At 42.2% G+C, this 27,171-nt stretch overlaps 1 protein-coding gene across 13 annotated transcripts in view; it reads left to right on the forward strand.

Moving 5' to 3' along the window:
* PHACTR1 (phosphatase and actin regulator 1) overlaps positions 1 to 27,171 on the forward strand; it is a 588,779-nt gene that overhangs the window by 244,112 nt on the left and 317,496 nt on the right. For 2 of the 13 annotated variants that reach the window (XM_012476561.3, XM_012476564.3), the window contains exon 1: positions 7,228 to 7,948. The exons of 8 other annotated variants lie outside the window; for them this stretch is intronic. Coding sequence is in view for 1 of the 5 variants with exons in the window: in XM_012476560.2 (XP_012331983.1) it covers positions 7,622 to 7,661 (40 nt within the window). In the remaining 4 variants the exon portion in view is untranslated. Of the gene's footprint in view, positions 1 to 7,227; positions 7,949 to 27,171 lie in introns of those variants that run through there. 3 more of the 13 variants (XM_021665360.2, XM_012476562.3, XM_012476560.2) reach the window with 3 other exon arrangements.

A 27,171-nucleotide genomic window follows, 5' to 3' on the forward strand; every position in this document is an offset into this window, starting at 1 on the left:
AGGCCTCCCATCTCGTTCCTGTCAGGCCCTGCCTTCATTCTGGGAAGCTCTGTGTGAAACCGTCCCCTTTGCTCAGAACAAGAATCCTTTGACCTCATACCTTTCTTGTGTATGGTATCGCAGAGTTTCCAAGGGAGAGCAGAAACAGGCTAGTCTAAGTTTAGCAACCTGGTGAGCTTCATATGGCCTTGGCAAGAAGATCTCCATACAAAGAGCCTTAGTTAGTTGGCCAAGAATAGCAAAGGAACAAAATAAACTCATTTTTAAGATAATAAAAGAAAAGAGGGGAGTTAAAGAAAAAGAGAGAGAGGAAAAGGAAAATGAAGAAGAGGGGAGAAAGAGGTAGAAGGAAGAAAGAGGGAAAGAAGAAAGATTGTGAAGTCTATAAATTCACCATCTTAATATGTGCCAACAGCAAGTGGGATAGAGAGACGGTGGGGTGAGATAGGAGGAGTGCACACCCTAATTCCATCTCCAACACTTGAGTATGATCATGAAATATCTCCTAATATTTAACTTTGAGAATAAGCAATTTCCATTCATTGACACATTAGCCACTCACTCTGCCAAGCACTTTATAGACATGATCTCATGCAATGTCCGCAGTAATCTGCAATATCCTCATCCCCTTTTTACAGATGAGGAAACTGAGGCTCTCAGAGGTTAAAGTACTTTGCCCAGCAGAGACAGCTCTGCTCTGTGCAATGTGTTGTAAAGCCAGGCAGTGGTGGCCAAGGGCTGACCCCTGGAGCACACAGAGCACAAAGCCTCTTCATGGATCAAGTCCCTAAGGCAGTTAGGCTTTTCCAGAACTCAGCTTCTCCTCTAGCCCCCAGTCGGGCCTCCTAGCACCATGCCCTGTCCAAGTCTGAGGCTATCCCTGGCTCCAGAACCTCTACAAACCCCATTGGTAATAGTTTTCTGCTGACATCAAGGCTATGATACTGTTTAAGTAGGTGAAAATATATATTTCTTATGCAAAGCATCAAGTGTATTTTCTCTTTATTTCATTTTAACAAGAGTTTGTTAAATCTTTAGTACATGCACTGCCATTTATGTAGAGGCATTGTGGAAACGAAGTGCACAAAGCAATGAATACTTCTGAGAAACTGACAACCTGGTGAACAATTAGTGCCTTGTTCTTGAGCCAGTGAGCACAACCCTGGGCACCTGTGAGCAAGACATTCTCTGGTCCCTTCATGTTTTAAAAAACAGATAGATGCTTTAGAGCAGTTTTAAGCTCACAGCAAAGTTGACAGGAAGGAACAGAGATTTCTCATATACCTCCTACCCTACAAGTGCACAGCCTCCCTATCAACAGCCCCCAGTGGAGTGGTCCTTTTGTTACAATCGATGAACCTATATCATCATCACCCAGAGTCTACAGCCTGCATTAGAGTTCACTCTTGGTGCTGTACATTCTGTGGGTTTGTATAAGTGTTTAATGACATGTTGCCACCACTATAGTATCATGTAAGCCGAATAGTTTCACTGCCCTAAAAATCCTCTGTGCTCCCCCCATTCATCCCTCCCTACCCCCATTCATCCCTCCCTCCCCCATCCATCCCTCCCTCCCCCTAACCCCGATCTTTTCATTGTCTCCGTAGTGTTTACCTTTTCCAGAATATCATGTAGTCAAGCTCAAACAGTGTGTAGCCTTTCCAGATTGGCTTTTTTCCATGGAGGCGTTTAGATTTCCTCCATGTCTTTTCATGGCTTGAGAGCTCGTTTGCTTTTAATGCTAAGTAATGCTCTATTGTCTGGATGTACCACAGTTTATTTATCCATACATCTCCTGAAGGACATCTTGATTGCTTCCAGCTTTTGGCAATTATGCGTAAAGCTGCTATCCGTGTACAGATTTTTGTATGGATATGAAGTTTTCAGTCCTTTGTATAGATACTAAGGAACAGGATGTCCAGGTCATATGGTAAGAATGTTTAGTTTTATAAGACATTTCCAAATTGTCTTCCAAAGTATCTGTACTCTTTTGAGTCCCCACCAGCAATGAGTAAGAGTTCCTTCCTATCCTTGCCACCATTGGATGTTTGCTCTGTCCATTTTTTAAAGCACCAATAAACTGAATTATGGTAGAAACTACTAGAGAGCCAGAAATAGTGCCAAAAGTGACTCTGAGAAAAAAGCTGAATGACACGTCCTGAGATATCCACAGGGCAGTGCCCTTTGGGCCCTTACTCAAAACTACAATATACTTGCCAGGTGCAGTGGCTCATGCCTGTAATCCTAGCACTTTGGTAGGCTGAGGCAGGTGGATCTCCTGAGGTCAGGAGTTCGACACTAGCCTGGCCAACATGGTGAAATCCTGTCTCTACTAAAAACATAAAAATTAGCCAGACATGGTGGTGGGCACCTGTAATCCCAGCTACTTGGGAGGCTGAGGCAGGAGAATCTCGAACCCAGGAGGTGAAGGTTGCAGCGAGTCAAGATTGTGCCACTGTGCTCCAGCCTGGGCAACAGAGCAAGACTCCATCATTCATAAATAAATAAATGAATATAAAATAAAAATAAAAACAAAGCTACAATATTCTCATTCTATACAAAATGCTAGTAAGCTAGTTTTCTATTTTCTCAGCCCATTAAAATTCAGAAGCTTTAAAGAATCAGAGACACTAAAAATATAAAACAAAAACACGTGCCTTAGCCTGCTTACAAATAAGTTAACAAATATGTAACCCTGTGCACTTCGAAGGCATAACCACACATCAACTTGTCTAAACTGGTGTTTATAAGAATGACCTAAAAACACCGGCTGAAAGAATGAAACGCTATTCAAGATGTCACAGCTATTAAAAATTGGGGATATTTTAAGTCCCTGCCTTATAGATTTGTTGTTAGAACTAAATGAAATCTGTGTAAAATGCTTAGCACAGTGTTTGATATCTAGTAACTGCTGATAAATACTGGCTGCTGTGTATTGAGAATGATGATGGTGGTACCAATGATCCAACAAGGGTTTAGGGAATCAGAAGGAGAAGTAGAAAGGAAGAGTATTGGAATTCCTCAGACATTTATTGAAATACTCTTATGTCCCAAGGTGAATTCACAGGTAAATGACACGTGATGGGGGAAGAGTGGGAGGGTGGCAAGGCAAAAAGACTATAAATATGATGCAGTATATACTGCTTGGGTTATGGGTGCACCAAAATCTCTAAAAAAAAAAAATGACACATGATTCATATTCTTGGACAGGTTGAATAGCATATTAGATGATTATAGTTGACTGTGATCAATGTTATAATACATTGACTTATAAAAGTGGGTGATGACATAGGTGAGGAGGCTGTTAATTTTGACCACAAGATTAGGAAAAACTACAGGAAATAGTTGATCTAGTCTTGAAAGATTTTGCTATTTGGTAAGGGGTAGGGATTTCAAGGAAAGACATTCCAGGCAGACAAAACAGACTTTAAACAAAAGCAGGGAGACAGAGAAATCATGCCACTTTCAAACATGTAGACTAGGGTAAATTCAACGGATGTATAGCATACAGATGAGCTGGGAATGCTCCCAGGGCCAGTTTATGATTGCCTAGCATATCACTGCAAGGAATGTGGATTTCATTTGAAAGGTGGTAGGTTGCTATTGAAAGTTTTAAGCTGAGAAGCTAGATGATTAAATGTCTGCTTTGACACATGCTCACACTGAAGGCAGGGTAGAAAACGAACTCAAGTGGGCAGAAAGTGGAGTCAGGAAGACCAGGCAGGGGTTCTTGTGATGAGTTTGGGTACCTGGTGAGGCCCTGCCATTTGAGAAAAGCTGATAGGTGGACTTGATAAGATTGAGAGGTCTATCAGAAGGGATAGGGGAAAGAGGCAGAGAGAGAAGATGTGTAGAAAGTAGAGTCAAGATAAGACTTTGCTGACCTGAGCTTGGGCAATTGGGGCAACACAAGGAAGGAACTTTTTACAAACCCAAGATTTATGTTTTAATCTTCATGATCCTCTAGTGGCAAGAAAGAAGTTGGATCTTTAATACTATTTCAATTCCAGGCTTATTTGATGTTTTCTTGTTCCACCCAAGAGATTACCACTTGAATTATGCCACAGGGCTAGAACCAAATTAATGCCATTTATTTTTCTAAAATGTTCAAGTAGGGATAGACAAATTTGTTCCCCAAAAATAAATTCTAACCTCAAAATGGCCATATATAATTCAGGGCTTGGCCATCTCATGTGATAACCACTAGCCAATGTCGCTTCTGGGCACTTGAAATGTGGCTTATTAGAGACGTGATGAGGGTATAAAACACTTACCAATATTCAGATATTCAGTATGAAAAGAATATATGATATTTCATTAATGTTTATATTGATTACATGTTGAAATAATATTTTGGCTATATAAGATTAAATAAACTATATTACAAAAAATTTCCCTTAAAAAAAGTTTTAATGTTACTACTAGAAAATTTAAAATTACATCTATGGCTCACATTACATATATATATATGTATATATATATATATATATATTTTTTAAGACAGAGAGTGCTAGGGTATCACTCTGTTGCTCAGGCTGGAGTGCAGTGGTACAGTCGTGGCTCACTACAGCTTTGACATCCTGGGCTCAAGGGATCCTTCCACCTCAACCTCCCCAGTAGCTGGAAATACAGGTGCACACAACCAGCTAATTTTTTAATTTTTAAAAAATTTTTTATACCAATGTGGTCTTGCTACATTGCCCAGACTGCTTTCAAACTCCTGTTCTCGCCTGGCCTCCCAAAGCGCTGGAATTACAGAATAGAGCCACTGTGCCCAGCCCCATATTATATTTCTACTGAACAGTGCTGGTCTAAGAAATTTGAATTTTACAGTGCCAGTATTTAATGACTATGTACAGACCAAGGGTACATTTTTTATTGCTGCATCCTCTTCCCATTACTGAGGAATGTCTCACCTCCTGATGTTTTCTGACACCTTCCTATGTGTCTTTATTCTTATTAAGAAAGTAGTTACCATAGTAACTGCCACACTACCTTGTATTTACTACACCTGGAGGGAGAGACATAAACAGACATCAATCTGTCATTCAGGTTTTCAGGTTTATTCATTTATATTTTTCTCATGTCTATCTGGGTTTTCCTTTGCAACCAAGAGTAGGAGACCTGTCCTCTTTTTTTTTCTTTTCTCTCTCTCTTTTATTTTATTTATTTATTTTTTTGAGACGGAGTTTCGCTCTTGTTACCCAGGCTGGAGTGCAATGGCGCGATCTCGGCTCACCGCAACCTCCGCCTCCTGGGTTCAGGCAATTCTCCTGCCTCAGCCTCTTGAGTAGCTGGGATTACAGGCACGCACCACCACGCCCAGCTAATTTTTTGTATTTTTAGTAGAGACGGGGTTTCACCATGTTGACCAGGATGGTCTCGATCTCTTGACCTCGTGATCCACCCACCTCGGCCTCCCAAAGTGCTGGGATTACAGGCGTGAGCCACCGCGCCCGGCCCTTCTCTTTTTTTTGAGACAGAGTTTTGCTCTTGTCTCCCAGGCTAGAGTGCAATGGCATGATCTTAGCTCACTGCAACCTCCGCCTTCCAGATTCAAACGATTCTCCTGTCTCAGCCTCCTGAGTAGCTGGGATTACCTGCACCCGCCACCACGCCTGGCTAATTTTTGAATTTTTAGTAGAGACAGGGTTTTGCCACATTGGCCAGGCTGGTCTCGAACTCCTGACCTCAGATGATTCACCCGCCCTGGCCTCCCAAAATGCTGGGATTACAGGCGTGAGCCACGGCGCTGGGCCAAGACCTGTCTTCTAACTCCCATCTATGTCACTGGCTTCTCTGGGTCTACATAAGAACAGTCATTAACTATGCTGACCTCAGGGCGGATCTGTGGATACATAGTTACAAAGTATTTTGAAAGTGATTCTTAGGGTACAGTATCTGTCTAATGTCACATATTTTAACATGAAAATAGTATCTAACATTATTTACAATAATGGAGGAAGGCAGGAGAGAGAAAGTAGTTTCCTCTGGTGATTATGGGTTGGGAAGATGTAGGAGAGAGAAAAGGAGTGAGACTAGAAAAACCCAGGGAAGGTTGACCAACATTAGCATTTGTTCTCATCAGCATAAATAGTTCTTTTCCTGTATTCAGCAACAAGGCTCCACTGGCTGGGAGAAGTTTGGGAGTCCAAGCTATGCAGACAGTTCATCTTGGCTTTGATGTGAAAAAGCAAATAGGTTGGAGTTTTTTTAACTTGATCATCATATTGTGTGATGCTTTCGGTGTTATGCTCATTTATTGCCATCTAAGTTCCATTCATGAGTGGATTCTGTTTGAACATGCTTGCTCCTTAGTGGGTCTCATCTGGACAGAGACAACAGATGCTAAGACAGTGACTGTGAGACAGAGAGGAATTATTAGTATTACCTTCATCTAGGACAAGTGTGGCTTCAAAATGTCTATATAGAGTGGCCTTAGGGGGTTACAATATGGTTGAAAGTGGAGGCTGGGTGCTTGCCCTTTCAGAGGTGTTTGCCTAGCAAAGCAAGCTGTTGTCACTTGGGCCCTGTGCTTATTTGAGGTGGCTGGGAGAGGGTTTGTGAGAATCGAGGTCGGGCAGGGGTTTTGGCTCAAGATCCCTCAACCCAAGCTACCCCTTCGGCATTTCACAGAAATGTGGCAAAAATAATAAAAGATTCTTGGTTTTAGGTTTTATTTGCACATGCTTTATAAATCTACCTGAAGCTTTCCAACTGATGATGCACTTGACCATTTGAAAATCCATTCAGTGACTTATCCACGTACAGAGAACCATCCTAAAAGAAAATCGAGAAAGCTGCTCCCATCCCACCTAGAGACATTCCCACTCACTCTTCATTGGTATTTGGGAGGTCCTCTACTCAAGAATTGAACCGAAGGGAAATAGGAGTGCATGGCAAAAATGCAGTCCTGCTAGGGAAGGTTCAAGGAAAGTTAATTGTCATTGTTTTACGTTTTGAGGTCTCCCTCCCTCTTCCCTTCCTAGGGGGCAGGGCAAGGTGGATGATGCTGGGGGTGGGGGTAGGGGAAAGGGGAGACGTGTGGTTTTCCCATCAGAGCTCAAATAGCAGTTAGAATTATATAATGGAGCTGCCCTGAGTCAGGTGACGGGATCACTGAGTAATTCCCTGCAGAAGGAGACAAACTGCATGTTAAGAAGCTCGACAAATACTCTTTAAAAAAAAAAAAAAAAAGCCCAGGCTGTGAGTTCCAGACTTCCAAGCTGCAGTTTCCCTGAATCCTCTCCAGGCTGAAACAGCTGTACGGGCTTGCTGAGTCAGAAGACTTCCAGAGGCTGGGGATGGCCGAGGCAGGTCGGGGGTCTGGTTTGGATCTCCGGGTTACTTTCTGTTTCATTTTGAAATGTTCCCTGTTTCTGAAACCGGTTGCCTCCGATGTGAAGTAAAACACAGGACGCCAGCTGGGCTTTTAAGGACTGGGGCTCTGTGAAGGTAAGAGGCAGTCTGTGCCCCACTGGCCGAAGTCTGCCACTTTAGAGAGGTCTGAGTACCCGCAGGTCACACCCAGGAGGGGTTGGTGTCCCTGCCAACTGTTCTGGGCTCTGAATGAGGTGGAGAGACCATCGTGGAGGCGGTTTATGGTTAGAAAAGGGATAAAATGGACCCTCCCTGCCAGATGGGTGGCCACCTAGTCCACGGTGAGTTGAATTCATCTCCCGACTTTGGTTGACACCCTCCCCTTCTCCATTCCATCCCACGTGGGAGCTGGTCATCGGCCAGGGAATTGGCACAGCTGGGAAGGAAGGCGAAGGGGCTGCCTGGCACCGAGAGGGCTGCATGGGCGTGTGTAGCATGTGTATTTTCAGAGCCCGACACTTGAGGAGACTGTTGCTCAATTTAAGAAAGCACAGCTATTGGAAAGCCAGGAAACAGACCCAGAGAGGTGGATGCATGTGGGAGCAAAGAGCTTTGGGCCGTCTTTAAGGTAGGCATTGGCATTGGAAGTCATGTTACTGCCGTTTGTTTATTTGTTAGGTGGATTTTGTATTGGTTTGATGCTTTGTTCAGTTTAGAGAATTCTCCTTTGATGGAGCTGCCAATATGAAAAGATTTGGTTTTGAAACCTGCAGACCGGGTTCATAGGATATCCTGGAGCCCACGGTGTTAGTGTAGATGCCTCAAAGTCAGAGTGGATACAAAACGGGTGATGATTTTCAAAGGAGATTCACTTGCAAATCTCACTGCAATGGAGACGTGCGGGGAGTCGTGGTGCCTGCTGAGGCAGGCAGCTCTTAGGAACCTCAGGAAGTTTCTGACTTAAAGAGACAGGAAAGGAAAAATCAAATCCGCAGCTGTTATTTTGGGGAGAGTGGGTTCAGGGAGAATTTGTGGATGAAGAAAAAGGAAAGAGGACTTGGAAAACAAATGGATAAGTAAGGGATAGGCTTGGTGGGATCTCAGCTTGGGGCCATGGCATTTTGAGGTTTGCTGCATGGAGATAAAAATCAATATGGGAACTGATAACAGCTCACTCAGCATGGACAGGAGATGCTACATGGATTCTTTTAACACTGACTGCTAAGGAGCCTAAGAAACAGGCAAGGTGTTAGTTTGGAAGAGTTTATTTCTGAGTGTTATTTATTTTTTGGCCCCATGAGCTGTTCTGAACAAAATATGGTGATGTTAGAACCGAAAGGAAAGTATCCTCAGAATGATATCTGTAAAGAGGTATTCAGGTTTTCACTGCCTTTCATTCTTTTTCTGCCTTGCTCTTAGTTTTGGGCAAATTATATGAGTTGAATGTATCTGATAGAAACAGCTCTTTAAAAAGAGGCTGGGCGCAGTGGCTCAGGCCTGTAATCCCAGCACTGTGGGAGGCAGAGGCAGGTGAATCACTTGAGGTCAGGAGTTCAAGACCAGCCTGGCCAACATGGCAAAACCCTGTCTCTGTTAAAAGTACAAAAATTAACCAGGCGTGGTGGTGCATGCCTATAGTCCCAGCTACTGGGGAGGCTGTGGTATGAGAATCGCTTGAACCCAGGATGCAGTTGCAGTGAGCCCAGATCTCACCACTGCACTCTAGCCTGGGTGACAAAGTGAGACTCTATCTCAAAAAGTAAAAGAAAAGAAACAACTCTTTAAAGTGGTACAGTTATCCTTTAAGAGGATATTTGAATAGCAGAATTGAAAAATGATCTTAATCTGAGGTTCTTAAATCTTCAAAACCATGGATCACATTTGGGAAGCAAAAAGACTGTGGATCATGAATTTCTAGTCTTTACTATAGCCCTATTACCCCCATCTCTTCTGATGCTCAACAAACAAAACTGAACAACAAAGCTAAAAAGCATAACGAGGTTTTTCACTAAAGCCCATACTTGAAATGTAGATGCTATAATATTATAAATATTCAAAACATAAAAGAACAGCTCATGGAGCCCCTTTTTAAGGCCGTGGAAGTCCTCTGAGAAAGCATTGCTTAAATAATTAATATCAACAGAGTGAGTTCTTTTATCTGGATTTCCATCTGTTGAAACTTGCTAGAAACCTACCTTTCTGTAGTTTCAATAATATCATGAAGACTGAGATTCATAAGGATGACCTCCAGATACTACAAGGCTCATTCATCAGTGACTCCCAAATCACAGAAGATAAGATGATGCTCAAAATAGTTTTGGTTTTGAGTGCATTGCCTTGCACCCTAATTCTCTAAAATTTGCTCATCCTCATAGATCATGGTGCCCACATTTTCCATACCAAGGACCAGGACTTGTGATCTTACAGAGGACTTTTATGTTGCTTTCAGCATGAGAGACAGTCTGAGAAATACAGCTCAGATGCCAGGTTTTATTCATTTCTAGGATAGTCCAATAGTTTATGGGACAACTGGTAAAATAGGACAGATTTCGAAATTTCAGTCCTTCTGGAAATCAAGGTGCTTTGATTAAAAGCATAGGTTTTTGAGTCAGGTTGACTGGGGTTTCCATTCCAATTCTGCTACCTTTCCAGTGAGTGTCACTGAGCAAGTTTATTGACCTTTCTAAGGCTCGGTTTCCTTATCCGTAAAATTGGAGAGTAATAGCACTTTACCTCACTGGCTATATGGGAAGTAAATTATATAGGACATCCCATAGCACTGTGCCTGGCACACTTAGTGCCTTAAAAGTACCTGCTATTATTGTTCTTGTCATTTATGGTATCTAGTGACCACAAAGTACTTGAAAAACGAAGTCACTTTTTCCCTTGAATGTGCCAGTGAATAAAGCGTATATGTGAAACTCTAGCTCATATTTGTGATCCTGCAAATATTTTGGAATTAATTCAGTAACACTTGTATTCCGCTATATGAGAAGGCATGTTTGTCCCTGTGTTTTGGACAGAAGGGTAAATTTAACTGGTTTAAGCCAGAGAGGGCATCAGCAGCAGCACCAGATAAGCAACATTTGTCTGCAGACTCCCTGCACTCTACCATTGGGTCACAGCGACCCCATACTGGGGAGGGTCCAATAAGGACAAAGTAGCCCTTATCTCTGGACAGCCCCAGACACCTTCTAATGGATGTAGTTTGGTGTGGCAGGTTTGATTTTCCTGCCTCAGCCATACTATAAGTTGTGATTCTGCCCTTATCTCATCCTGAATCTGATGGTTTAGGGCTCCTTTACGTTTCTACCAGACTTGGAAAATTTCTGCAGATGGGCTGGAGTGGTCCATGACTGTACACTTCCAAGCCTCCGCTGGGGACAACACAGAATCTACCACCCGTATATGGCCCCTTAATGACTTGTGTTTTTGTTTTCTTTTTGCAGTCTCCTAACATAGGGATTTAATGCCTCCCATAAAGCAAACTCCTGATCGTATACCGTAAAGTCCAAAGACAGCAGCATAATTACTCTAAAGGGTAAAGATGCCAAAGGCCTTTACTTTGGCATTCCATGGGTATTTGGCTTCCTACAAAGTTTAGGATCCACAGTTGCAGGGAAAGGATTTCATGAAAGTTCTCTAGGTATAGCTTGAGCTTCTCTAGGAAACTAACCGGATAAAAAAATCTCTCCTGGAACTTGTCCTAAAGAAGGCAGAGTGAAAAATAGTGTAGGGTGTTTTCTTCTAGGAAATCCATCACAAAGATAACACAAATGTCTAAAATTAAGAGAAACAGAAAAAATAATCCAATGGAATACAGAAAGATGAGACATACGTTTCAAAAACAGTTGAGATGGAAAAACACCCAAACCTGGATATATTATAATGCTAGGGGAAAAGAAGAAGGTGTGGAATGTTGGAGAAATAGCAGGAAAGTGGTATTGAAAGACTTGATTATAAATTCATCTGCCCTGGGTAAATCATTCAGTTGAGTCAGTTTCTTCACTTACAAAATAGTAAAAATAATTCCTACCCTATTGTCAGGGTATCGAAGAGGAATATATGATATCCTGTGTCCAAACTGAAAGGAAGACAAGAATCTAAAGTACAAACTTGCGTTAACAACTATTTGGGATTAAAGAAATTGACCTCCCAAAAAAGGAATATGTGTGTTACTGAAAACCAGGATTTTCTTATAGATAGTAATGGAGAAAATCACCTTGGGTAGTCCATAGCTAATGTGTTAGTTTGCTAAGGATGCCATAACAAAATACTACTAGGTGGCTTAAACAATAGAAATTTGTTTTCCCACAGTTTTGGAGGCTGGTAAGGTTGGTTTCTCCTGGTCTCACTCCTTGGCTTGTAGATGGCCACATTCTCGCCTCGGCCTCCCATGTAGTTGCCCCTTAGTCTGTGCGTGTCTGTGTCCTAATCTCCTTCTCTTTTTTTTGCTGTTTTTTGTTTTTGTGTTGAGGCAAGGTCTGTCTCTGTCACCCGGGCTGGAGTGCAGTGGTGTGATCTCAGGTCTCTGCAGCCTTGGTCTCCTGGGCTCAAGTGATCCTCCTACCTCAGCCTTCTGTGTAGCTGGACCACAGGGGTGTGCCACCACCCCAGCTAATTTCTTTATTTTTAAATTTTTTTGAAGTGACAGAGTCTCGCTATGTTGTCCAGACTGGTCTCGAACTCCTGGACTCAAGTGATCTCCCTCCTTGACCTCCCAAAATGCTGGGGAAGCCACTGCACCCGGCCCTAATATCTCCCGTAAAGACACCAGTCATATTGGATTAGGCCCTACCCTTATCATCCCATTTAACCTTAATCATCTCTTAAAGTCCGTATCTCCAAATATGGTCTCATTCTGAGATACTAGGGCTCAGGGCCTCAACATATGAATTTGGAAGGGAGCACAATTTAACCCAAAACAGCTAACGAGTTAATTAAGAAAACTAATAAAAGATGCATTCTTCTTGTTTTAGGAATTGATCAGATCCATTAGGGAACATGGTACCTCCGTAGAAGAAAATGGTATCTCCAGACTGCTGTGAGGAGACTCTGTGAAAGGCAGCCTGGTAGACCTGGCCCAAGCTTCCAGAGAAGCCTGACTTCCTAGAGTATTTGAACCATGAGAGAAAGGGAGGACCTTGCTTTATTGACTTCCACCTGGGCATTCTGTCAAAGCACTGGCAGATCGTACCTAACAAGTTTGCAGCTTGTTCTTGGAGGATGGATTTAATATAGTTTTGAATTCGATGTTCCTTTAAGGTCAACAGAATTATGGGATGTCTCTTTTCCCCACTTCCTTTCACTATTCCATCACTTAAAGGAAGATTGATCCTGTCATCCAGGTTCCTGCCGTGTTCTGCAGAATCATGCATGCTCTTCTCTGTTTCTTCATTCAGTCCTCAGCTCTCCCTGTCCCCATTCGGCAAGAACAGTGATATTCAATAACATGGTTACTTGAAATACACACACCTAAGCACATGCATGCATACACATACACATTGATTTATATATTTTGGAAACAGAATTGGTCAGTACAGAGGAAGATGATTTGCAAGCGGTATTTACAAGTGACTTCCTTTCTAAATGTCGGATCTCAGAATTCAGAGAAAGAGATAGGAAGTCCAGCTCATAGCTGAGGTATTCTCATAAATACGGGAAGTGCAGGGGAACTGACGCCTATTCCAAATGAACAGACATGAAAAGGCATGGACAAGAAAGTAATAACACGAGTGGAGCAGGTGATTTGCAGGTGCGCACAGATAAGGGTGAGCCTGTTCCCTGCTTCCTCTTCCCTCCACAGCTGTACCATTAGCGGAACCGTTTGCACACTCTGTAAGGCATAGACCAGCTCCCTGGTAGCAGCCTACATGTTCCATTCAAACAGGAAAATGCAACATAAAGGGGGACTCATGCAGGCAAGACGTGTACTTTGATTTTCTTTTCAAAAAACAACTGATGATGGTGAAAAATTATATTCGCAGGAACAAAGCAGCACACATTTAGTAACTTGTAAAAAACACCCTGTCATGCCTTTCTTCATTAAAAATATGGTATGCCTCCAATGCCCAAGAAGGAAGTCTTCGTTCCCTGGGGGGCATTATGATCTCACCTCCTGATTCTCACAAACAGGAACGCACTCAGTTATGAGTAGACAGACTTACCCTTAGACCAGGCTCCATTTCAGAGGCAGAGAAGTAACAGGTTATTGTACAAAATTAGTTTGCCTGAGCTTCCAGCTATTTAGCTGTAGTGGTCTCGCCAAGTGTGAAGCGCTCTCGTCATTGTTATTAGAATGAGGCTGTTGAAAGACCCTGTGATGTAATTCTGAGTATGTTGGCACCTGTATTATTTAGCTCTGATTTCAAGGTTTGTGACTTGCCCAAAAAAGGACCTGGAGGCTGAAAATGTTAAGGACAAACATTCGGGAATAAGTCGCCAAACTTTAAGAAAACGAGTTAGTATTGGCTCCCTTTTGCTTTCATATAAACTAGGAACTCTTTTTTTAAATTTAAAATTGGTTTGTTCGTATGTAGAATTTCTCAAGTAAAAAAAATGTGTTTTTATAAATATCATGTCTTTTTCAGCAAAGCAAAACCAACTACCTTGTGAGCATTTTTGTTATTGTATTTAATCAGTAAGCATTTATTATCTACTGTGCTAAGGACAAGGTGTCGTGCAAAGAGTTTCACAGTATATGAGAAAAGGAATCAGATCTACTCATACCTGTTCAGGGGAATAAAAAATATACATAAAAGTTTTAACAGAATATAGAAAATGACAGCTTCCATGAGAACAGAAAAAAAAGATTATTGAGGATGATAAGAGGGAGATGTTTATTCTGACTAGAAAAGGCTTTAGAGATGTTTTTAATCTAAGAGTCTTGAGAGCTGAATAGATACATTTTAATATAAGAAAATGGGGAAGGAAGGAGGAAGGCAGGAGATATTTTCAAGAAAGGAAGGAGGGTAAGTGGAATGCCAATTCATAAGAAAAGGCATGCCTGGAGTGTACCTGAGGCATGGTGGCCAGGCCAGTTTTGTTGGAGGAGAGGGCAGAGAGAAAGGATCTAAGGTAGATGCGTTGAAAAGAATTTGAATACCAAGCCCAGAAGTGACATGGTCAGAGCTGAAGTCTATGTGTAAGGCGGAGTGAATGGAGGGAGATGGGGGCGCCATCAGTTACAAATGCAGCTGCAGTGTGGGGAACATAATGGTAATAAATAATAATGATAATAAATAATAGTAACAGCTCTCACTTGTTGAGTGCCTAGTAGTTACTTCTTAGATTGTGTCCTTTAATCTGCACAGCAAGCCTGTATGGTAGGTACAGATACAGCCAGTGCTCATTTTTCCAAGGTCTGCTGGTGCAAACACAGTCTGCCCTCGATATCCACCGGGAATTGGTTCCTGGATGCTTCCCCTCTCTCCTGCAATCCCCCAACCCCTGCCATGCTCAAGTTCCTGATATAAAATATCAGGAAATATATATTTCCATATAATCTATGCATATCCTTACACATAGTTTAAATCATCTCTAGCTTACTACCTAATAGGACATAAATGCTATGTAAATAGTTGTTATATCATATTGTTTATTAAATTTGTGTTATTTGTATTGCCATATAGTTATTTGTTATTTTTGCCTGACATTTTCAGTCCCCCCATGGATTGAACAGAGGGCTGACTGTACAGCCAGTCTTCATTTTTCTTGGATTCTGCTTTTGCAAAATTTGCCTACTCACTAGAATGTATTTGTAACCCCAAAATCAATCCCTGTGGCGCTTTCACAGCCATTCACAGACATGTGCAGAGCAGCGAAAATTTGAGCTGAGATGGAACAAAGCGAGGCTCTGCCTCCTTGTTTGAGCTCTCATCCTGTTAATATGTCCTTTTTGCAGTCTATTTTGTGCTACCTTTTTTTTTCGCATTTTGGTGCTTTTTGTTGGTGGTTTTGCTGTTTAGAATGGCCCCAAGCATCGTGCTGAAGTGCCATGCAGTGCTCCTAACTTCAGGGAGGCTGTGACTTTATGGAAAACATACAGTGAGCATGGCTCAGGCATGAATGATAGTGCTGTTGGGCCTGTGACTTCAGTGTTAATGAATCAACAGTATATGTTAAATCTGGTGTGGCTCAACAGAAACAAACAGAAAACCAAAGGTATGTACAGGTGGACTGGAGAAGACATGCTCACAGAGACTTCACCTTGCATTTCCCCCAGTAGCAAGGGTTCAGCATTTGCTAATTCAGTGTTCACAGTGACTTTATAAGACAAAACTGCCATAAATAGTGAGAATCCATTAGTTATTTACTTCCCACAGAGAAGGAAACTGAGGCTTGGAGAAATGAGAAACTTGTTGGAGGCTGCACAGCTAGCATGAACTCACACTGAAATGTCATAAATGGCACACATTTCAAAAGACATTAATGGGCCTGGACATGGTGATGGCAAGGAATGGAAGAGAGGAGGCAAAGTGTAAATGATTGAGGGAGTAGAATCAATAGGCTTTGGCCACTGACTGCACATAGGGAGGGCTAAGAGGAGGAAGGGGTGCAGGAGGACCCTGGAGACAGGTGGAGGTGATAGAAGGTCGAGTCTGGAGGGCCTGAGGGTCAAGGTTTCAGGGAGGATAGACAGCAGCTCCAGCAGCAAGTAAGGACTGAGGCTGGGGGGGGCAGACGGGCCAGCTATTACTTCCTGAGCACTCACTATGTTCTAGGCGCCCCTGAGAGGCTCTAGCTAAATGATCTCATTGAATCCTCATGACCCTATGAGAGAGAAAGAGGGACTATTATACCCATGTTACAGATGAGGACAGTGAAGCTCAAAGACATAAAGTAACTTGTCCCTGGACATCCTGCTGATAAACCACAGAACAGGGAATGAAAACCCTGTTTTGTATTGCTGAGAATTATTTGCCGATGTACCTGAGCTATTATGAAATTAAATAATCCTCAATACTTAGATATTAAGGGACATTCCCACAGCCCTCTTAGTAGTACTGTTCTTACGGATAAAAGTGTTTCCAAATACAACAAATGTTTCATCTTCATTATGTCAAAAATTGTGAACAATACATAATAGGGAAAAACTCTTAACAGAATATTGGGCTCCTTTCTTGTTTCTAAAATGGTCCTCCAAAACGTACAAGGAGGTGAGCATTCTTTCTGACCACATGGAAGGTGCTCTCTCCCGAGCTGTGGTGCTCCATTAAAACACCTGTGCCCACAGAGTTCAAATGCTGAGGATTGCAAGAAGAAAAGTAAGCTTGAATCTTTGTAGGCAAGTGGAAAGGAGTTCTCTTACAAGGGAGTCTCTATTCTTTGAAATAACCCAAGTCTGAAACCCTTCATTTATAAATTAAAGAAGAAACCTGCTGAACTATGCTGAAACCAGGGAGAGAGAGAAAAACAGTGTTGCTGGCAATCGTGTATAGTCAGTCAGCTGTAACTCTTAGGTGAGTAAATTCTGCATGTGTGTAGAGACCTGGTAGTGTAGAAACAAAGGCTATGACCAAGAAACCTTAAGAAATCTTTGTCCTCTTCCTAAACTTCCATACCCTATAAAGGGAACTGGGAAAAGTCAAGCCACGTTTGATTTCACAAACACTTGAAACCATCTTTCAAGTATCCTGGACGGAATCAAGTCCGAACTGGGCTTTGCCAAACCCAGGGGAAATTCACTCCATGTTTCTGATTCATTTATAGTTTAATCATCAGAATAATGTTTTGCAAGGACTAGTTTTGTCCAATAAAGCTTTTATGAGCCATTTTAAAACACTATCTTGAGAACAGGAAGTTCTGTTTTGCCAAGAGCTAACAGACACCTGAGCACAGGCTCTGGAATTGGTTGCTGGGGCAGAACTTCTGGATACTGAGGTTTCCAGTACGGCAGAGCTGACTTTATCATTCCTTCAGGGAGTCTGTGTTGTGTGCCCTCTCTACTCACCAGAATTATAGAACTCTTTCAGGGAAAAGAACCCAAGGGAAAAGTGACCACTGGTTTTCATGATTTCTGCTCAGACTCGTCACCCTTCATGGAATTTCATGCCCCCTTCCCCACATTCCATTTGCTAAATGATGGCACACAGATAACTTCTCTGCTGAAATCATGTTAGAATTGTAGCTCTTAAAAGCCTAAGATAAAATTTCACAGAGGAGCCTGCAAAACAGCAGCTTCAAAGGAGTCGCTGACTCCAGGAAACGAAAAAGGAAAATTCCCTTTCTTTCTGAATTTCTTTAAATTTGTTTTTCATGGCAAAATACACATAACATGAAATTTAGCATCTCGGCTATATTTAAGCCTTCAGGCTTGTGGCATAAAGTACATTCACAGTCCTATGCAACCATCACCATCATCCACTCCTCTCCAGAACTCTTCATTTGCAAGAGTAAAACACTGTGCCCATTAAACAGTAACTTTTCATTTCCCCCTCCCTCCAGCTCCTTGCAAACATCATTCTACTTTCTGTTTGAATTAAGGAGTAACTAAATTCATCTGGTGACATGAGCTTTTTGGTCACTAAAATACAAAAGGACTTTTGTTGTGTGGATTCTTGTACAAGGGATATTGGAGATATAGTAGGAAAATGTCTTTGATGAGAATTGTATAATTGACACAATGGACTCCACTGATCCCCAGGCAAATCATGAAACTAGTGTTCAATGAAAGTGTTTCGCCAGGGAGTTCTGCTGCTGTGTTGCTCTTTTGATGATCTGATAGTAAAAATATATAGAATCTTCTTTAAAAAAAAAAAAAGTGGTTGTCAAACTTTAAAATGCATTAGAATCTCCCAGGGATCTCGTTAACCTGCAGATTCTGATTCAGCAGGTCTGAAGTGGGGCTTGAGATATTACATTTCTAACAACCTCCCGGGTGATGGTAATGCTGCTAGTCCATGCACCACATTTGGAGAAACAAGGCTCTAGAAGAGTGGTTCATGACCTTTGGCAGCCTTTTTAAAATTCTAACTCAAATATACTGGGTGGGATTTGGGCCTAGGTAATTTTAAAGTACTTCCAGTAATCCTAAAGTACAGCTAGCTTTGAGAACCTCTGACCTGGGGAAATTGAGTTAATATTTTTAGTCTGTCTCTCTTAAAATCAGATATCTCATCTGAGTCGTTGAGTATTAGATTGCAGGGAATTCATACTTGACTTCTCTAGTAAGAGCCTTAAGTGGCTATTTCTGTGTTCCTGATAAAAGAAAGAGCCGAATGCTTTAGATTCCAGATATGCTAACTACAGAGCTGACATTCAGCTATGAAGATCTAGCAACCCGTCTTGTATTTTCACCCCTGCAGAGGGTATTCCTAGGCCGGATATGGTGACTCATGCTTGTAATCCCAGCACTTCAGCAGACCGAGGTAGGAGGATCACTTGAGCCCAGGAGTTTGAGACTGGCCCAGGCAATGTGGGGAAACCCCATCTCTACCAAAAATATATATGCTCAGATACTTAGACACATAATTGAGAACTCAGAATCTTGTGCTAAAAAATATCCAGAGAAAATGTTATCTTAAAAATGTTAAGAACAGGCCAGGTGTGGTTCACGCCTATAATCCCAGCACTTTGGGAGGCCCAGGAAGGTGGATCACCTGAGGTCAGGAGTTTGAGACCAGCCTGGCCAACATGGTGAAACACCATGTCTACTAAAAATACAAAAAATTAGCCAGGCGTGGTGGCGCATGCCTACAATCCCAGCTCTAAGGATGCTGAGGCAGGAACGTCACTTGAACCCGGGAGGTAGAGATTGCAGTGAGCCGAGATCACACCACTACACTCCAGTCTGGGCAATAGAGTAAGACTCCGTCTCAAAAAAAAAAAAACCAACTCACAAATGTTAAGCACAAATGTTACAATCCACTTGTCTCCAGCATTTGTTTATTAAAATAAATGTAATATTACTTCCGTGGAACATCCAATTCTGATTTTAGCTACATCCTGATGGATCTTCTTGGATGAGTCACTTGCAAAGTGCACCTCTTAGAAGCTGAATGTGCTGTCTGTGGTTGAGGTAATTAAATACTGTGGACTTAAACATAGAGAATGCCTGCCAAAGACAATTATTTCAGTTTAGCTTAATTGAGATGAAACTTCTCTTCCTCACAATAATTAGCCAACAGGAGCAGTGATTTTTTTAAGGCCACTCCTAATTTCTGATAATAAAACTGTGGCAACATAAAAAAGAACATATCCCTGTTTATTCTGGCAGATGGATGCAGGCCCAATTTAGCTAATAAACACATCAACTTATTGAAATATTAAACCCAAAAGAAGAAGAATTAAGTGCACAGCAGTATTTTAGAACTTAAATTTAATCTGCCAAAAAGCCATTCTTATTCACCCCAACTTTTTGCCAATAGTATTAAAATGGCAGGCTTTAATTAAAAATTAGAATGAAAGACGTTGATGCCATATAAACATTTCCCATTTTATGCCGTGGGTAGCTCATGTGCATGAGCCAAAGACTGACCAAAACCAATCATCATTGCAAATGTCTTCTTAGCTGTTTTCTCCGTGAGCTAAAACTGTGTAGTAGTGATCAGTAGTAGACTGGTAATTAATAGAATAGACATGACCAGGACAGACTTGAAAAGGTGTTTCCTGTTCTTCACTGCAATACCTGTTTTGAGATCTTGTGTGCTTTGTCCTGGCCCTTTGAGCTACGTAACCCACTCATGTTCTAGGGCTGAGCAGCACAAAGCAGCCAGAGCTGGAAGAAACAAATCAGGGTCCCTCTTGCTTGTTTCTTCTTTGATTCCATTTCCACTCAACACTAGCCCTAGGACCCAGGCCATCTTTCTTGGCCTTTTTGCACATCATACTTATCTGTGTTCTTTTCAGTACTTAGAATTCAGCTTTTCTCATAGACTTAGGGTTTGCCACCCTTAAAAGGGGCTTAAAATATCCCCTATACTGCCTCCTCAGCTGGGAACTTCCCGCCCTCGCCCCTTAACCCCAGGAAACCCATTCCCAGTATAACAACAGTAGCCAGGCCAGGCCAGCAACAATTACAATAAACTATCAACAAACCTGGGGTAAATGGAACTAAATGAATTTGGCCTCCCGGTTACTGAAGACACCTATGTGGGGCAAAAGGATGGGAAAGAAGAGAGGCCAGTGGGATGGAGGCGCCCTCCCATGCCTGAGGGAAACCGATGGCCCCCTTGAATTTGGGTTCATGCATATTCTTCTCTAGAACACCTGGCCACTTCTCATCACTGGGACTAGAGTTTTGAAGTTGAGGTTTGGGAAGGTGGCATGAGGAGGGAGATCTTAAATTTGTATATTCTTGGCCAGGCACAGTGACTCACGCCTGCAATCCCAGTACTTTGAGAGGCCGAAGTGGGTGGATTGCCTAAGGTCAGGATTTCGAGACCAGCCTAGCTAACATGGTGAAACCCTGTCTCTACTAAAAATGCAAAAATAATTAGCTGGGCATGGTGGCAGGCGTTGGTAGTCCCAGCTACTCGGGAGGCTGAAGCAGCAAGAATTCCTTGAACCCGGGAGGCGGAGGTTGCAGTGAGCCGACACCATGCCACTGCACTCCACCTGAGCGACAGAGCGAGACTCCATCTCAAAAAAAAAAAATGTATATTCTTTTAAAATCATGATTTGAAAAGGCACCCTTTAAATTTAAGTTCCCTGTAATACTAGAAGCTCTGATGAATATAATCTAGTTCTCTTGAGGGTAAATTTCAGGTGCACCCAGTTTTCACTTTTGAAGGGAAAAAGAGCGATGTGAAATTCTGAAGAGGTGGATGGCCAATGACCTCATCAATTTGCTTAGATAGTGCAGTTTTCTTCTTGAAGCAAGTGTGAACCACATTTGGATCCTATCTGAAAAAAAAAAAAAAGAAAGAAAGAAAACAATGCCTAAGATCGTATCCACCGCAGTTGCTGGGATAGACCCCCTAATTCTCAGAGCCAGAGATTCTGTTCAGTTTTTGATGATTGATCAGATTTTTTAAGTGGATGCGTTTTCACCAAGGGGGTAGGCTAAAACAAGGGAGTAGAAAACTGCTAATAAGAACAATATTGTAATAACAAAGGATGGGCAGGTTCACAGCCAGGCAGAAATAATAGCAAGAATTAAGGCAAGAAAGGTGGTGAGAAATGTAGAAAATAAGAAGCCAGAAGGTCATCCCCAGAGCCTAAAGGGGATAGTCAGGAGCCCAAAAAGAAGTCCAAGAAGACAGGAATTCCGAAAGCCTAACCAATTCCCTGCAATAGAAAGAAGCAAGCCAAAACTGATTAAGAAAACCAGTAATAAGACAAAACTAAGGAACCGAGGCCAGCTGTGGAGTCATTCTTGTTTGAATAGCCTGGGAGCAGTTTCAAAACACTGATTATAGGCTTCATCCTAAGCCAGTTGAATCAAAATGTCTAGATGTCAAACATGAGTATCAGAACTTTCTTTAAATGTCTCCCAGGTAATTCAAATGCACATCAAGAGCTGAGAATCCGGGAGTGGCCTAACCAGGAAGCCTGTGTTGTACTCTCTGTTAGGACAATAGTTTTGAAGGTGGACATTCTATAGCTGGCCTCACTGTCCAGCTGCCACCCACTGGCCACATGTGGCCAAAGGGCACTTGAAATGTGCCTTGTCCAAATTGCCATGCTCTGTGTTAAATACCCACTGGATCTTGAAGACGTAGTATAAGAAAACAAATAAGAAACATCTCATTAAATTTCATATTAGCTATATGTCAAAATAATATCTTGGATATATTGGGTTAAATAAAGTATATTTCAAAAATTAATTTCACCAGTTTCTTTTTACTTTTTTAATGTGGCCACTAGAATACTTTAAATTACCTATGTAACTCACACTGTATTTCTATAGGACTATGCTGTTCCAGAGCCCACAGGTAAGACCACAAAGCAAGAGGAAACCATAGGAAAAGCATTTTTTGATACTGATTTATTGTTTCGTTTTTGTATTCAAAGATATTGTTTAAGGCCCAGTGTGGTGGCTCACAACTGTAATCCCAGCACTTTAGAGGCCAAGGTGGACAGATCACCTGAGGCCAGGAGTTTGAGATCAGCCTGGCCAACATAGTGAAACCCCATCTCCACTAAAAATACAAAAATTAGTCAGGTGTAGTGGTGGTACCTGTAATCCTAGCACTTTAGGAGGCCGAGGCGGGCAGATTACCTGAGGTCAAGTGTTCAAGGCCAGCCTGGCCAACATGGTGAAACCCTGTCTCTACTAAAAATACAAAAATTAGCCCGATGTGGTGGTGGGCACCTGTAATCCCAGCTATTTAAGAGGCTGAGGTAGGAGAATTGCTTGAACCCTGGAGGTAGACATTGCAGTGAGCCAAAATCATGCCACTGCACTCCAGCCTGGGAGTGTATTGTTTTTTAAAGGATCTGTGATATCTATTTTGCTCTAGGGTTGCTTGCTTACTGCCAGAGCTGTAAATTGTCAATGTCAAGGCACCAACAAAAGATGAACAAAACCAGAGGCCGAGAGACAGGCTTGACTGTTCTAACCAAAGGCACACTGCAAAGAAAGGAGATTATTTATTGTTATTCAAGAGTCCTGGGTTCTAACAGGTTGTTTTTTCAAAGGTAGGAGAACTAACCATCTTTAAAAAATAAACAAACAAACAAACATATATCTTGGGGGTTGAAGAGGCTGGGATTTTTTAAAGCTCCTTTTCAGGGTTTTCCTATATTTTCTCATCTCTTCTTGACCAATGCAAACAATGCCATTCTCTGTAACTCCAGTCACTTTCACATACTATATCATCCTCTTAATCTTTTGTACTCTTATTATACTCAGCATATTACTGTGGACTTTTTCTATCCTTCAATTCAAATCTCATGACAGTCTTCTGCTAGAAGCAGTGTTTTAGTTCACAAATGTCCCAGACTGTTAACCAGATTTGTCTCACTCACAGAGTAAAATCTTGGGGGACTCAGGATGTCTGTTCTCTGGCATTAACTATTCATGTGACCTTGAGGTCAGTTTGTCTAGATCTCAGTTTTTCCAAATAAAAATCAAATTCACCGACATTGTCTAATTGGGTGACAACTCAGTTGAGGTGCCTTTCAATTCCAGTCTCATACACTCGGATCATTTGGTGGATACAGGAAGTATGTGCTGGGTCTTGGGGTTTGGGGTTTCCAAAAAACTGACCCAGAGATAAGAATGTTTTGGGAGGTGCACACAGAAAATACCAGCAGGGATTTGAGGAAGTTCGACAAAAAAGAGAAGAAAGTCGGTAAAGAATGTTATTTTCAAGCTAGAGACCACTGTGTGAAACATATATGCAAGTTATTCCAATTTAAGTGTGTGGAAATTGGGGTATTGACTTACTTCCTCTCCATCATTGGTTGATCACTGCTTCATTGAACATTGTCTCCCATACTCCCATGGTCAGGGGAAAAAAAACCCACTTTGTAGTTGTAGATGTTCCCAATGAGCTTCTAATTAGGGAAGTAAGTGCCTTTGGGTTGTGGAATGAAGAAGTGTTGACTCTGTCTATTACAATTAGTGTGTGAAGTATGGGGGAAGTCTGGGGAATGAATAATAAATTGGGAAATAGGAAAGCCGGTGGCTTGGTGTTTTGCATTCTTTTAAACTTGCTATGACATTTCTAGAGATTACAAGGTACTGTTCTGCAATGCTTAGCAGCATAAACATGCTACCTCCACGATGGACATGGACCAGAAAATTAATTTGCAGCTACACATTAAAAAAGAGTTTACAAAGATCCTGACCAGAGTGAAAAGGGTGGTATGTTAATAAATTATGGGTGTTCTATATTATTTATATGAAAATACTCTTAAAACTTCACTCTGCAAAAATCTGCAATGAAATTTTTTCTCTATATCCATTATTCAGAAATGACATTAAAATGTTATAGCACTATGACATTTTAACTAACAAGAAGCTCATTTTTAATTGCTTGATATAGAAGGTTCAGTTTGGCCAAAAGCCTTTCCTCATGTATTTTGGGTCTTTCTTTTCTTTTTTGAGACAGGATCTCACTCTGCCACCCAGGCTGGAGTGCAGTGGTGTGATCACTGCTCACTGTAGCCTCCACCAACCAGATTCAAGCAACCCTCCCACCCCAGCCTCCTGAGTAGCTGGGACTACAGGAACACACCAACAAGTTTGGCTATTTGTGAACTGTTTTGTAGAGACTGAATCTCGCTAAACGCTATTGCCCAGGTTGGTCTAATTTCTGGTCTCAAGTAATCCTCCTGCCTCAGCCTCCCAGAGTGCTGGGATCACAGGCAGGAGCTACCATGGCAGCCCAAATCTTTCTTTAAATGCATAGCCAGTGCTGTAGGTAAAATGGGCCAATTGGTCTTATGATCATCCGTTGAAAGTTTTGGCATTTAGATGTGCTTCTAGAAATATATGGGGTGGGAGGAATGGGATAATTCAATTCCTTTTCCCCCTTCTGAACTTTATTTCTGAGAGCTCAACTTGCCAACATCTATGAAAAATAGAAGACGCTTAGCAATCAATCACTGGGGGAGGGGGTGATGGAAGGGGAAGGAGACAGCTGGCCAAGGAATTCTAAGCTTCAATCATTTTGTAGTTCAGAGCAAGAGAGCAGGATTGCTGACTTTTCGATTTCCTTTGAGAGGCGGTGCGTGAACGGCATATGGAATATTCTAATAAAGTCAAGTATAGGTTTAACTCCTTTAGGAAACAATCAAGCAGGTAAAACATAAAAGTCCTAGGGTGAATTTAGAATAAAAAGGGACCTTGTAGAGCATCTGATTCGACGCTTTCATTCAACTCAAGAAGAAACCAAGACCTGGAAAGTTTCAGAGATTTGCCCACCAGGACTCCAGAACTTGTGGACTGAAGTGTTCTCATGCATGTCCAGTGCTCTTTCTGCCCCACCCGACTGCTACGGTCTTCCCCCTTCATCAGCGATTTTACTTTCTGTGGTTTTAATTACTCATAGTCAACCACAATCTGAAAATATTAAATGGGAAATTCCAGAAATGAACAATTCATAACTTTTATCCATCTACTCCATCCTGCCTGGGTCATGGATCATTCCTTGGTCCGGTGTCTCTCCCCGAAGATGCTTCCCACCTGTGAGCCACTAAGTAGCCGTCTCAGTGATCAGATCAACTGTCCGGCTGTCACAGTGCTGGTGTTCATGTAATCGATTTTACTTAATTATTCTATTTTATTATGAGTAATAACTGCTAATCTTTTACTGTATATTATTTATAAGTTGAATTTTATAGATATATATGTATAGGAAAAAAATGTATATATAGGGTTCACTATGATCTGTGGTTGGTCGGTTTGTTTGTTTTTGAGACAGAGTCTCTCTCTGTTGCCCAGGCTGGAGTGCAACAGTGCAATCTCGGCTCACTGAAACCTCTGCCTCCTGTGTTCAAGCAGGTCTTGTGCCTCAGCCTCCCGAGTAGCTGGGATTACAGGTGCCCGCCACCACACCCAGCTAATTTTGTATTTTAGTAGAGATGAGGTTTCACCATGTTGGCCAGGCTGGTCTTGAACTCCTCACTTCAGGTGATCCACCGGCCTCGACCTCCCAAGGTGCTGGGATTACAGGCATGAGCCACCGTGCGGGGCCAAAAATGATCTGCAGTTTTAGGCATCCATTGAGGGTCTTGGAATGTACCTCCCTGCAGATAAGGGGAAGGGTGCTGCTATATATTGCTGCTGTTCTTCTTCCTCCTCTTCTTCGCTCTCTCTCACTTTTTTCCTGTCTCTCTTTCTCTCTCTCACACACACATACACACAAAACTCATTTAAACAAGACATTTGACTTGAAAGGAAAACTATCTAGAACCATGTCTTTTAGCTTATCCCTATATGTAATCGCTTCACACACACTCCCCCAAAAAGCTATAAAGTTGTCCTTGGCTTTACAAGGATGGGAGTGAAACACTGGAATCCTCCAGTCACACAAGGTCTGCAAGGATTTGTGTAAATCATTTGTTTAACACTGAGAGCCCAGTAATTAGGGTAATGTAAGGATTGAAGTTAAATGAGCATGCCACTAATGGAGAAAGGTGACTTTTCATGGAGTCTTTTTCTAGACCTTTTTCTAGCTCTCCACCTTGAGAAGCATTGCAGGCCATTTAGCTTTAAGAAGTGAGTGAGCACCCTTCCTGTGTGGCTCTGTGCTGCTTCCCTCAGCTTCTCTTTGCCTCATCTGTTCCAATGTCTTTGTCATTTAACATCTCTGAACCTCAGTCTCCCTCTGTTGAAAACACATTTCTTGGCTGGGGTAGATCCTGTTTTGGAGGAGGTCTTCCTAAGGAAAAATATGGAAATACCTGATTCTGAAAATGTAGGAAAAACATGTGCATGTGAGCACATTGCTAGGTCTTCTCCCAAGGCCTTCGGAAAGGGGCCCGGGCCTAACTCCAGCTCCCGAATCTTCAAGGTAAATCTGCCTATGCGTTTCAGCATCCTGCACAATGTTTCCTTCTGTCTCTAGGAATCCGACTGCATCCTGCCGGCCTGGGTTGCAGCAGCACCCTTGTCTAGGCGCCTGAGTCCCATCCACGCCACCATTCCATCTCCCACTGGCTGCCAGAGTCAGTGTTCAAAATCTGAATCTCATCATGGCACCCCCTTGTGCAAATCCTCCTTCCCTGATTTTCCACCATCTTAAGGATAAACATTAATTCCTTAGGAAAGCATCCAAGCCCATCTGGAAGGGTCCAGTCCTTACCCTTCCAATACTCACTCTTGCCAGGCTGTCAGGAGCGCGTCCACACCCCAGCCACCCATGCCGTCTGCCGTTCCATGCAGTCGTTCCATGCCTCCCTACCCCGCACTGTTCCTCCCCAGTCCCCACCAACAGACCCCCAGGGTGTGATGCTCCC

This window comes from Aotus nancymaae, unplaced genomic scaffold (assembly GCF_030222135.1).
Source record: "Aotus nancymaae isolate 86718 unplaced genomic scaffold, 86718_ANA_hifiasm-v0.15.2.pri h1tg000051l, whole genome shotgun sequence".
Classification (NCBI taxonomy): Eukaryota; Metazoa; Chordata; class Mammalia; order Primates; family Aotidae; genus Aotus; species Aotus nancymaae.